At 45.1% G+C, this 13,971-nt stretch overlaps 1 protein-coding gene across 2 annotated transcripts in view; it reads left to right on the forward strand.

Annotated features, from left to right (window-relative positions):
• The window catches only part of tmem259 (transmembrane protein 259), a 58,039-nt gene that overhangs the window by 6,516 nt on the left and 37,552 nt on the right, over positions 1 to 13,971 (forward strand). Inside the window, exons 2-3 of one of the 2 annotated variants that reach the window (XM_060941674.1) lie at positions 2,848 to 3,144; positions 5,365 to 5,470. In XM_060941674.1, coding sequence (XP_060797657.1) covers positions 2,848 to 3,144; positions 5,365 to 5,470 — 403 coding nt within the window. Of the gene's footprint in view, positions 1 to 2,847; positions 3,145 to 5,364; positions 5,525 to 13,971 lie in introns of both variants that reach the window. The other variant, XM_060941673.1, reaches the window with a different exon arrangement.

A 13,971-nucleotide genomic window follows, 5' to 3' on the forward strand; every position in this document is an offset into this window, starting at 1 on the left:
ATGCTGCACTAAGGTCAAGCGAGACACAGCCCTGATCAGACACCCAACACTAGGTCATTTACTACTTTAACCAGAGCTGTCTCTGTGCTATGATGAGGTCTAAATCCTGACTGATACATTTCATGGATGTTATTCCTATGTAAATCTGAGCATAACTGCTGTGCCACAGCTTTTTCAAGGATCTTGGAGATAAAGGGGAGGTTTGATATTGGCTGATAATTGGACAGCTGACAGGGATCAAGGTCAGGTTTTTTAATCAGGGGTTTGATAACTGCTAGTTTAAAGGATTTGGGTACATAGCCAATCGTAAGAGAAGAATTTATTATTTTTAGAAGCGGTTCAATTACTTCAGGTATTATCTGTTTGAATAGATGTGTAGGTAAGGGCTCTAGTACACAAGTTGAGGCTTTTGATGCCGAGATTAATGAAAGTAATTCAGTTTCTCTAAGGGGAGTAAAACATTCTAATTGCTGATCTGATAGAGTAAATGAGGAAGTAATGCTAATGTTTGTAAAGAAATGAACTGATAATGTTTAACCTGTCAGAAAATCTTTTTGTTCCATCTTATCTCATTATCTGTAGCCGCTTTATCCTGTTCTACAGGGTCGCAGGCAAGCTGGAGCCTATCCCAGCTGACTACGGGTGAAAGGCGGGGTACACCCTGGACAAGTCGCCAGGTCATCACAGGGCTGACACATCGGCCGAATCCCATTTCACCCCTTGGACCAACCCCTTGGCCCTTCCCCTCCATTTTGCGCGTTCACGTGAAGGGGTAGGGGTATCCCAATCCCAGTTAACGCGGAGGGGAAGGGGTAGGGCTTCTGTACCCCTCCAAACGGAGATTTTCCTGGAGCTGACTCCGAACGAAGGGGTTTGAGTGATTTCCCACAATGCCATGCGGATTTCAGCGAGATTTCATGCGGATTTCAGAAAGATGGCGGTTCCCGCGGCGAAAGATTGTCACAAATGTATTTTCTCCATTATTTACGTGTTTTAAGTTGTTATCCAGAGGAAACACGCCGCTTGATTTGCTTTCGAGCTGAGAATGAGCAGCGATTTCTGAAATCCAAGCTGCTGCTAAAAAGCTTTGGGAGTGAGTATTGTTTTCGGTTGCTTGACTGCGTACGTTTTGTTCTGTTATTCTCGCTTTTATTGTTTACATGAGTGTTCTGACACCTCATTCTGTCAGATGTGGTGCACGAAGCGCCAAAGATATCCCATTCAGTGGTGTTAGTTAACAAATCACACCCTGCCAGCAGAGATTTCTGGTTCTGCCTCTGGCTCTGACTGTAGCGGCTGGTCGCAGCCAATGACGCATTTGGTCGCGTTTTGCTAACGTAAACGCTGACGGAGGTACGCGATGACGTATGCGATTGTTGAAGGGCTATCCCAATACGTAAGGGTTGAATTTCAAGCCCTATCCCTTGTAGCTCAGTTTCAAGGGGAAGGGGTAGAAATTAGAATTGGGATTGGGCCATAGACACAGACAACCATTCACACTCACATTCACACCTACGGTCAATTTAGAGTCACCAGTTAACCTAACCTGCATGTCTTTGGACTGTGGGGGAAACCGGAGCACCCGGAGGAAACCCACGCGGACACGGGGAGAACATGCAAACTCCGCACAGAAAGGCCCTCGCCGGCCACGGGGCTCGAACCCGGACCTTCTTGCTGTGAGGCGACAGCGCTACACCACCGTGCCACCCCCTTTTTGTTCCACTTTCTAAGTATTTTCATAGATCACGTTTTTGTTAAGTATTCATTGTTGTTTGTATTAATTTCTAGTTTTATAGTTTACCAGTAAATGTCAACAGGCAATTGACACTGTAACCACATGAAAATCCAGGTCGAAGGTCACACGTCATTCCTCGAACCGAAATATAAAAGATTCACTGATATTGTAATATGTGGTAGATATTTAACAAACTGCCAAAAAAAAATTTGTGAATGCAATAGAAAAATCTGAATATTTCGAGCATGTAATTTTTGATACGCTAGGAATTTAATTCTGGTCTAATTCTCTTTATTGCAATAGGATTCCAAATCCTCAAAAACATTCCATTCTGTTACGGATCAGGGAAAAATATTATTATAAATCACAGCCCTTTTTTAAAAAAAAAAAAATAAAGTACTTCATCTTCAACAGTGTTACACAAAGATGGATCCATAACAGTTGTAAATGTCACTTAATTCCACAGGGTGTCGATAATGGTGGACACCGGTGAAAGTGATCACTATTATCAACACCTCACTTGACTTCTCAAACGCACGTTTAGATACTAAATAGCGATTGTCGAATGAAAGTCAGAAACAAAGTAGGTTTCTACAAGGAGATCATGAAATATTGGTGAATTTGATCAGTAAAAACATGTCCTTGATCTTTCCACCACGCTTACCTGCGATGATAACGTCCAGGTTTTCCGAAAAAATTGCTGATCACGCTAAAAAAAAAGCCATCTCGGGTAACAAGCTGTGTCATCAAAGGGCGAGGCGTGTCTTCCGGTTGATCGATTAACCAATAATAACTCTTATAACTGAAGCTCATCTTTGTAAAATTGTTTTTTACTGGTAAATCTGAAAAGGTGTCCATAATTGTAGCTGCCGCTCTAGTTAAGATCAGTTACGTACACTTTATTAGGGATGCTGCTGAAAATATTCAGCGAAACGGCTCCAAAATAGGATCTGCCTCTTAACTGAAACAGCTGAATGGCAAATTTCTTCCTGTAAAACCACGTGTGTGTATATTTATACACTCACTCACTCACTCACTCACTCTAGTTTCTACCTTGAGCAAGTAATTGTGAAAGAACTATCCTGAAAATATGCGTTTTCTCCAATTCCCAGGCCTTGTTTGTGCTCTTCATTCTGGCCTACATCCACATCGCCTTCTCTCGTTCACCCATTAACTGCTTGGAGCATGTACGTGAGAAGTGGCCGCGTGACGGCATCCTGCGTGTGGAGATCCAGCGCAACTCCAGCCGTGCACCCATATTCCTGCAGTTCTACGAAACGGAGGGGTTCCAGGGGCTTGTCAAAGAGCCGGACGGGGACACCGAGGACACCAGCCGAATTCCTGTTCACCAAGACGATGAGAACGAAGAGGAGATGACGGTGGATATGTTTGACAACAGCTCCGTGAGGGTCAGTGTCTGGAAATGCTCCTAATATCATATTTGTCAGTGAGAAGCTGTAAGAGCTGGCTGATCTTCACTGAAGTTATTTTTATAATCCAGCAGGCTTGTCAGACAAATGGTCACCTGTTCTAGTCACAATAACCTGTTTAATTTTGATTTAAATGAATTCCAGAGAACTTTGAAATAAGATTCAAGTCAATGGTATTCATTCTGTCTCTGTCTAAATGGGGCTAAATCAGTAGCTTACACAAAAACGTCACCTTACAGCTAAATGTAATAGGCCTCGTTAAACCAAGCTTGTGTTTTTAATTTTTAAATTTTTTTGAATGAAAAACTTCTCATTTTAACATGGGCAATTCCCAATTTTAACATTTCAGGAATTGCCATTTCCCTGATTCAAAGGTCAGTCTGCGCGCTATACTATTTCTTTCGGAGTGCTAGACACTTAGCCTGGGCCCGCCCATCCTAAGCGTGACGCAACACGAGGGCCTGTTGCGAACTTAGTCTGGCCAGGCAAGCTATCTCCAGCTCTTCCAAGCTCCCAGAAAAATCAGGAGCCAATCAACTTTGAGCATCTCCAACGGCCCTGGGTAGAGGCGTGTTCAAGGCACTGACGTAGTAGAACTGTGACCGGAAGCCATAGATTGTTTACAGAATCCATGCCGGAAGCGCTTCATTCACGCTTCCGCATCTATTACGCATAGATGCTGTATTGAAAGCATTCAACGGGAAGTTCTCATTGAAAACGGAGCAAAGAGCAGCCCTGGAGGGATTTATTGAAAGGAAGGACGTTTTCGCCTTGCTCCCGACCGGCTTCGGTAAGAGTTTAATCTACCAGTTAGCCCCATCGCGTCACATACGTCAGAGGAAAGAGTGATGTGATTGGTTTAAGCTTCGTCACAGCCTTTTCTGGCTTCAACCAGTAGCAAACTGAGGCATTTCAGGGAGGCGGGTCAACCACGGGCTCTGAGAAACGGTTGGGCTTAATATCTTGGCCAGACCAATAGCTCGTAGAGCTTTGTCGTGTTAGCCAGACTACTAGACACTAGGGGTGTTCACACAGCACATATTTGCATCGATGCTGCACCTATGTATTTTGTTGTGATGTATCTTACACCGGTGTAAATTTTGTAGAGCGTTCACACGTCACAAACCTGCTTACTAGAGAGAAGCGTGTTAGCACCGGTGCAGCCCCACTTGCGTTCATACGGCAGTTTTTTGCGACCGTGCCATACGATAGTAATAATGCGGAAATGAAATATGCGCATGCGTGAAAATGTACTTCCTTTTCCCGGTTGTCATGGCATCACCAAGCGCCGGGAAAACAACGTGGATGAAGACCCCAGTGTTGCCAGATACTGCTGACGTTTTCCAGCCCAAAATATGTTCAAATCCGCCAAAATGCACTTAAAACCGCCCAATCTGGCAACACTGGAAGACACGCAGTTCTGTTGTTGTTGATATTCGCCATTTTGTATACCAGGATGCAAATTATGCAATGCCCGTATGTAATCAACTCTCCTCACGCGTAGCGAGTCTACCCCTGTAGCGTTCAGACGTCCCATTTTATATCAGTGCTGCCCCGCAAACTAGCATTTACTCCGGAGTAAATTTCTTTTTTTTTTAGATTTTTTTTTGGGGGGGGGCTTTTTTTTTTTTCACCTTTATTGGATAGGACAGTGTAGAGACAGGACAGGAAATGAGTGGGAGAGAGAGACGGGGAGGGATCGGGAAATGACCTCGGGTCGGAATTGAACCCGGGTCCCCGGATTTATGGTATGGCGCCTTAGCCACCTGAGCCATGACGCCCCCCCGGAGTAAATTTCTTAAACCACCTCCCGAGCAGGGTTAGATTTGCACCGGTTTAAGCAGCTTTCAGGGGCTACACCGCTATAACTTTGTACTGTGTGAACGCTCTAACGGGGCAGCCCCGGTGCTACACCGGAGTAAAAGTTGCCGTGTGAACACCCCTATAGACATCAGTACTGGGATGTGCATCGGCTGTAAAAGTCCACACCAGTCAATATTAAATCAATTTAGTTGATTGTCAACTAACGATTGCATCCCTGGATGCACCAGCTGTAAATAAGTCATTGTAGTGACTAAACACTGATGTACATAACTGACAAATTTGCAAATTATACCGAAGCATGATATTAAACCATGTTTTTGTTTTTTGCCTGGAATGCTAATTCAGTGTCTTTCTGTGAATCATGTTCTCCTGCAGTTTGAGCTGGACATTGAACCGCGACTGCCTTTGGTGAACGATGGCGCCCCAGGCTCGAGCACGAACGACAGCCAGGACGTCTCCTTCAGCCAGGCGCCCTCTAAAGGTATGCAGCCGCTGAAGGAGACTGTCTCCGAGATTGAGATGCTTACGAGAGCAGGTAAAGCTCAACATGTCTAATGCTTCTACCCTGACACCACAGACAATCTGCCGCAATCCTCTTCCTCCTGCTGCTCTGTGACCTTCATGCTCCCCTTTCCTCACTCGCCTCCTTTCGTCCACTCCTGCCTGCGATGCCTTCATCCCTTTGTTCACTCCCCCCTCCCCCGGAGTCCCATTCTTTCTCTGTCTCACTGATTGGTGCTCGAAGAATAAACCTCAGGAAACTGCTCTAGTCAGATGACATGTTTGCGTTCTGGAAGATTTTGCGTGATGCGATCAGCTGTCTGTTCTGCCGTCGTGGATCGGGTTTAGTAATTAGCGCATCTGAAAGCTGTCAGTAGGTTGGACTGGATTTTGTCGATATTAAGTCGTATTCGACCTCGGATCTTATCGCACTGTTTTGTTTTTTTTTTTTTTTTTAAAGACAATATGGACAAATGTTGTCCGTTCTTCCAAATCCACTGCTATAGTAGGCTATTTCAGCAGGATCTGCACAGTTGAGAGGCATTCCGACACCACAAACTGAGGCAAGAAAATGTTCGGGGGTATTTGCTCTAGAACTACTGGTACAATAGGGTGCATTAGTTGCCCCCTAAAAATGAAAAGTTCCTCCGATCATGGTGCATTTTTGTTTTCATGTTCCTTTTGGTAAGAAAACACACTGGGTGAAATATTTTGACAAAATTCAAAAGTTTAATGGTGGCACCAGGAGCTCAAAGTTATGGAAAAAGCTAGCCTGGGCCCGCCCGTCCTAAGTGTGACACAACACGAGGGCCTGTTGCGAGCTTAGTCTGGCAAGGCAAGCTATCTCCAGCCCTTCCAAGCTCCCGAAAAATTGGGAGCCAATCAACTTTGAGCATCTCCAACGGCCCTGGGTAGAGGCGTGTTCAAGGCAGTGACGTAATAGAACTGCGACCGGAAGCCATAGATTGTTTACAGAATCTATACCGGAAGCGCTTCATTCACTAGAAACATTACGAACATGGAGCAGCGGCAAGCCTTTGACACAGCGGTAGATGCTGTATTGAAAGCATTCAACGGGAAGTTCTCATTGAAAACGGAGCAAAGAGCCGCCCTGGAGGTATTTATCTTCTTCCTGTTACTCAAGCAGTTTCCGTCGCGTCACATACGTCAGAGGAAAGCGTGATGTGATTGGTTTAAGCTTCGTCACAGCCTTTTCTGGCTTCGACCAGTAGCAAACTGAGGCATTTCAGGGAGGCGGGTCAACCACGCGCTTTGGGAAACGGTTGGGCTTAATATCTATGCCAGACCAAATGCTCGCAGAGCTTTGAAGTCGCGTTAAGGCCTCTGCATGCTCTTGCGACAAGGCTTTCGCAGATAGCTTTTCGCAGACAGTTGTAATTTATTGTTGAGCGGGGATAATAGGCGTGCGCGATGTTATTCACCGGCACAACGCAAGGGGGCGTGAAGTCGCTAGGAGTAGTTGGTGGGTGTGGTTAGTGGAGTGTTTATCCTCCGGTTACTTATAATGACTAGAACTGGAGTCGTATAGATGTACGTACTTCCTCGATCAACCGCTCTTCGTGCTGCTCCATCTTCGCTCGTGTTTTTAAAAATGCCGGTCGTGAAAACAAAACAAACCGGGAAAGTAGGGAAGCGGAAGTGTGTGTACAGCGGATGTAGAGTGGACCAATCAGAGCCCTCTTGTCTGCGACGCTGTCTGCGAGGCTTCTGCGATGGTCACAATTTTTGGGAGGTGCGCGCAGAGCGTCTGCGAAGGTGGGGGGGCTACGCGGACGCTATCTGCGACACCGTCTGCGAGGACTGGGTTATCAGCATAAATTGGCCTTTAGCCAGACTAGGAAAAAGCTGCTATTTTATGACAAAATTTCGATCACTTTTCATGAAACATTATGGCACCTTATAGAGTATACCAAATATCTTAGATACTGTAGACAGTATGTCTAGAATGTCTAAAAATATTTGAAGGTTTATTTTAGGGTGTCACTAGCATTCTCTATCAAATGTTATAACCCTGGTTTTAAGCTTGCCGCCGATGCATATGCTCGCCCCTATTAAATGCAAAGGTTCTTAACATGATCTCTGGGTCACAAGAAATCAATAAATGGAGTCCAACACTGACTGCGTTTACATGCACATCCAAATCAAACTGCTGTCGGTAATCGAGCTGAAGGTCCCAGCAGGGTGCCAGAGAAATCCAATCCTACATGCACACAATGAAATCGGGCTATTGTGTGAGGTACATTGTGCACCCGAGCCACAGGTGGCGCTACACGCCCCATCGTGTTGGTACACTTCTGGTTGTCGTCATGAAGAAGAGCTATTCAAGAGTGTAAACAAAGTTATCAGTTCCGTGTTCTCCATTGCGCGTTTTTCTCCCGTCCATGAAATTTAATATATTCAACTCCTTAAGCTGAATGAGCATGAACTCTGTCTCCTCATTGCTCCAGAAGTGCACGTTTCTGCTCGCCATTTTCTCTTCTCCGTTTGTTCCTCCTGACCTCTTCTGCTGCTCGCTACTACTGTTGTCATGCCGACCGAGGCTGTTGTGTTTCCCGCTTGTGGTCTCGTCACTCGTCACTTCCGGAAGGGGCAGTAAGTAGCTCGACTACGTAGTTCGATAGGGTATACATGCACTAAGTAGCTCGGCAGAAATCGCATAAACTAGGTCGTGTAGCTCGATTCCGAGAAATCAAGTTCGGTTCAATTTCAGCCGAATTAAGGTGTATACATGGCATTTTGAACTTCGATTTCAGTCGAGCAACGGCAGAAATTCGATTCTCTCTATGTGCATGTAAACGCACTGATTGTGATTCAAACCTTACGCGAAAACATAAAATAAGCGTTTTTTGGCAAAAAATGAACCTCATGGTGCCACCATTAGACTTTTGAATACGGTCAAAACATTTTACAGGATGTCTTTATTGGTGAAAAGGAACACCCAAACAAAAATGCATCGGATTTTATGAAAGTGAGGGCAACTGATGCACCCTATGGTACAAGCTAACAAATCTTCAATGTCTTTAAATGTCTCTTTTTCTAGTGACATAATTTGTCTAAGACTGGGCTTGCGATGTGCAAGACGCGCGTCTTTTCAGCACACAAACCACCGCTATTTTCATTGCTTCCTGTTAGAGGTAGCATGGCGTACTATCAGCCGTTTATGATGCGAGAGACACTCGCGCTATGCATAACGTACGGACGTTGGTCTACGACCAAGGACAACCACGCTGTGTGCATCGCATGAACGTTTTGTAGACTGAAGGCCAATTTATGCTGACAACGCAGTCCTCGCAGACGGTGTCGCAGATAGCATCCGCGTAGCCCCCCCACCTTCGCAGACACTCTGCGCGCACCTCCCAAAAATTGTGACCACCGCAGAAGCCTCGCAGACAGCATCGCAGACAAGAGGGCTCTGATTGGTCCACTCTACATCTGCTGTACACGCACTTCCGCTTCCCTACCTTCCCGGTTCGGTTTGTTTTCACGACCGGCATTTTTAAAAACACGAGTGAAGGTGGAGCAGCACGAAGAGCGGTTGATCGAGGAAGTGAGGAAGTACGTACATCTATACGACTCCAGTTCTAGTCATTATAAGTAACCGGAGGATAAACACTCCACTAACCACACCCACCAACTACTCCTAGTGACTTCGCGCCCCCTTGCGTTGTAGCGGTGAATAACATCGCGCACGCCTATTACTCCCCGCTCAACGATAAATTACAACTGTCTGCGAAAAGCTGTCTGCGAAAGCCTTGTCGCAAGAGCATGCAGAGGCCTTGAGAGGGGGTCGGAAAGGACCGGGGGGGGTCGGTCGGGTAACCGGAAACAACGGTTGTTTTTTTTTTTTTTGGCCTGATGTAGGTAGAAGTGGAATTCTGCCTCTTTTCTTCACTCGAACAAAGAGTGTTTGTGTGGAATAGAGAAGATGGGCCTGAAATGCAGACGGGCCTGAAATGCATTCCTGCAGAACAAGCCTGTCCTCCAGTGTGAGCCACTGTCGTCATTAAAGAAACCCAACTGCTGATTCGTCATCAACACTCCTCCACTTATATCCCCACTCATATTTCATGTCTATGACTGATGGGTTCACTTTATATTTAAAAAAAAAAAAAAGGTGGGGGTCTTAAGAATTTATGGTTCTAGACGTCTTAAAGCAGGCCAAGAGTGGAGTGAGCTTTCCCAGTGACTGCCACTCACTCTGAAGCAGCTCGTCTGTGTTGCTCTAATTGCGCACTCAGCATGTGCCAGTGGCATGCCACTCAAACCCGTATGCGTTAGTCATTATTTAAAAGGAGTTCATACAGATTCCAGATTAATAGCGAGTATAAATAACTGATAAGCATTATGTATCTTTTTTTTTCCCCCCTTTTCCATTTCCGGTTGAGAGTACACCGTGCGCGTTTTTGGCTGCCGCTTCTCACCGGAGCTTTTTATTTATTTCCTTTTGTTTTTCTGTTTTGTGTAGTTTGATGTTTGGTTTTTTTGTTTGAATGTTTTATCCGCCGGTTATGGCGTAGCGCCCAACCCAGTTTTGGGCGTTGGTTCGCTTCAGGCCTTGGTGCGCCGTGGGTGACGCCTGTGCTCCTCGCTATGGACTGCAGTGAGTTGGTTGCTCTTTTAACATCAGGCTTGTCCAGCGCTCCGTGTGGCGGCGCTGCTTTTGTGCTTGGCGTGGTGTTCCGAGCAGCTGTGCAGGCGGTGCGGGATTTATCTTCATGCGCCTTTTGGTGGGACTGTGGTCGCTACTCCACTGGAATTACATCCTGACCCTCTTTTGGTGGACTTTTTTTTTTTCCCCTCTCTCTGTTTCTCCTCCTCCTAATTGTAAAGCCATCTTGGGTGTGAGAAAGGCGCTATATAAATTGAAATGATTATAATATAGACAGTTTGTGACCTTAGTATTTTATGATTCGATCTAGGTTAACGCTTGATTCACGTTACATTTAGAAGTCGATCCTAAAGAGTTGATTCACTGATTCCATGCACTTAAAAGGATAGTTCGGGATTTTTGACATGAATCTGTATGGCATCCCCATCAATAGTGTCGTGCAAACACACTGACTTACCCCCGACAGCATCCTGTGAGTCCAGTTCTTGTCCAGTTTTGGTCCAGAAGAAAGTAGTCCGGCAAGTTTGTTGGGGTCACGAAAGTAAAACGTTTTTCGTCTCAAAACAGTACGTGTTCAAAAGAGTGATATATTTGCATCACAAAACCATTGCCAAATAAAAAGTCAGACCTCGAAATCGCTTGGCACTATTTTCTCTCCCTTCTCATCACCGGCTCTTTCACCTCCCAAACGGCTCCTGAGATTTTATTTTTGATTTAAAGGAGTACGCCACCCCCAGATGAAATTGAGGCAGTCCCTAGAGTTGGATGAGTGAGCCAAAGCATTTTTTAGCCGACCCAGCCATTGTCCTGATCTATAAACGCCCAGGTTAGCTTAGTCGCTGTAATTCGGCGTGTCCAGCTAGCATTGTCGTTGCAAAAGTGAATTAAATAACTCAAGTTTTTTTATAATTATTTCTCATGACTTGTACATTCACATCGAGTACACATATCAATGCAAATTAACACGAAGGGTTTTACTAGACCAATTTATATCTGGAGCTATTTTCAGCCACAGCACAGGCAAAGCACCGCTGCAGGCACAAAGACACCGCGCAGCGCCTGAAAACGGGTGCGCAGCGCCTGAAAACCCATTTTCAGGCGCTGCGCGGTGTCTTTGCGCCTTCCTTTTCCTACCTATTCCTTTAATTGCTGCGATTAACTAGTTAATTCTGATTCTATTTCTCCTCTGTTATAATCTGTCCTGCTTTTGAAAAGATCCTCTCTGGGGGGGACAGATGCTGCCACTATACACATCCTCCGTGCCATCACGTGTGTAAGCCGTGGATAGAGTGCAGCCTTGGTCTCCCACCAGCTTAGTGGGTCTGCGTTTCGCTGTCACCTGGCGGCAGCGCGCAGTGATAAGAAGGGAGAGAAAATAGTGCCAAGCGATTTCGAGGTCTGACTTTTTATTTGGCAACGGTTTTGTGATGCAAATATATCACTCTTTTGAACACGTACTGTTTTGAGACGAAAAACGTTTTACTTTCGTGACCCCAACAAACTTGCCGGACTACTTTCGTCTGGACCAAAACTGGACAAGAACTGGACTCACAGGATGCTGTCGGGGGTAAGTCAGTGTGTTTGCACGACACTATTGATGGGGATGCCATACAGATTCATGTCAAAAATCCCGAACTATCCCTATAAAACTTGGGCGTTGATTCCAAAATAACGATTCATCTGTACACAAATGCAGCAAGCAGAATGAATTCAACATCTGTATGCTTCTGTTTGGAGCAGCACCCTGACTTTTGGTATTATGGAGTGAGAGCTTTGGGTTTACACTTCTGAAAATACAAATGTTGATTTATGAGGCTTCCATTCACTCAGTTCCGCGACTGATTCAGATGGGATGCTATGATATAGTATACTTTAAATAATATTGGCTGGCGTTGCATTCAGTTAGCATGATACTGAACGAGTCAAAGACGAGTAGCTGAATGGAATATACCGTATTTTTCGGACTATAAGTCGCACTTTTTTTTCATGGTTCGGCTGGCCATGCGACTTATGCCGCTTTTCCACTACCAACGCGGCTGAGTCGGGCTGAGCCGTGCCGTGCTGAGTTGGGCTGAGTGGGTCTGTTGGAGTTGCATTTCGACTACAACCGCGCTGAACCGTGCTGGCTGGAAGTGGGTGGACACATTGGGTGGAGTTAGCGAAAGTGGGTGGACGTCACGTGATGTCGTTAGGCGGCGCAAACAGTGACATCAGTGATCTTTTAAGCGGTAGTCTCACGACCCGGATAGTAAACAATAAACATGGAGGACATGGAGTCGTTAGTGTTGCTGGTCTTGGTGCTGTGGCTTGTTGTCACCGACAACGCCAACAGATACTGGCAAGAGCGTATAGATGAGGCGAGGCGCATAAGGCTTCAGAAATTCTCTTAATTCGTAATTATTCTTCTTCCGGGTTTATGGTGTTTACAGATCCCAGCGTGCTCGCGGGGCGTGTGTGGGCATGTGAGGACACTCCTCCTCACCAATCAGTGCACAGGGGAGTGTCTCCTCACACCCCTAGCCCCACTCGGCTCGGTTTGGCTCGCTTCAGCCCCACTCCAAAACCGTGCGAGTTTTGGGTGCTAAGCAGGGCTGAAGCGAGCTGAGTCATGCTGCTCTGAGATAGTCGAAACGCGAGCCGTGTCAGGCTGAAGCGAGCTGAAAAAGGGTAGTGGAAAAGGGCCATTATACTCCGGTGCGACGTATATATGTGTTTTGTTTTTTTTTCACCGCGAGAGGGTGCTATGTAGCTTTGCATGCAAGTATGTGCCGTGTACTCTGTTAATACCACTGAAAGAAAAAAAATACCATTACAACTGACAGCAACAAAACAAATTAGCATTACAACAACGACGACTGAACAGAAATATGCCGCCAAAAAGAAAATGGTCTGAATACCGTTTGTTTTTATCTGATATGACGTTAACTGGCAGGCGCACTTTTTGCCTGTTTTTTTTCTCTGAGCAGTTGTTTGTTTGTTTTTTCAGTAGACGGTTGTTTTTACTACTGTGCCTGTCTTCGGAGATGATATACCTATAGCCTACTTGGCCTCTGATTTGATGAAATAAAATTCGACAAAAATGAAGAATGACACTCCTCGATGATGACTACAGCTTTAATAACACAGATGAAAGAGCCATGGGGCGATAATAAGCCCTACCGGTAAAAATATTCTAAACGCAAACTGATTAATGCATCAGTAATAGGCTACTAATATTAGTTATAATAATAATATAGGCTATTAGTAATAATGATAGTGATAGTATTAAAGATAGTAGTAGATATTTAAAATAATCAGACTAGGCTACTTACAGGGCAAAGGGCGCGTTATCACTGCTCAGCTGTTCGTTTATTAAATAAACAATGCAGTCGCGCAGTAACCACGCGCCGCTTATCAGATACAATCACAGATTCTATGGATAGAATAACCCTTCAAAAAAGTGCGACTTATAGTCCAGTGCAACGTATACATGTTTTTTTTTTGGTCTTCATAATGCATTTTTTGGCTGATGCGACTTAAACTCCGGAGCGACGTATAGTCCGGAAAATACGGTATCTGATATACCACAGAAAAATCCCAGCCATTATTATTATTATTACTACTACACATTCCTTTCAGGTGTTCAGCACACCTTTCTCTTTCAGAAACTTCCATATTTAAAAGTTGACGGCCTTTTGATTTCATAAAATCGGTGAAATTTAGTTCCCTCTGAAATTTGATCATTGAGATGTTTTTCTGTAATAGCTTGAAAAAAAAAACCAAGCCGTTCTGTGGCTGGGAAGTTATTTAATTTGAGGGGATTCCCGAGTAAATAATGTACACGAAATCGCTCGCTTTGCACAGTCAAACAG

This window comes from Neoarius graeffei, chromosome 15 (assembly GCF_027579695.1).
Source record: "Neoarius graeffei isolate fNeoGra1 chromosome 15, fNeoGra1.pri, whole genome shotgun sequence".
NCBI lineage: Eukaryota > Metazoa > Chordata > Actinopteri > Siluriformes > Ariidae > Neoarius > Neoarius graeffei.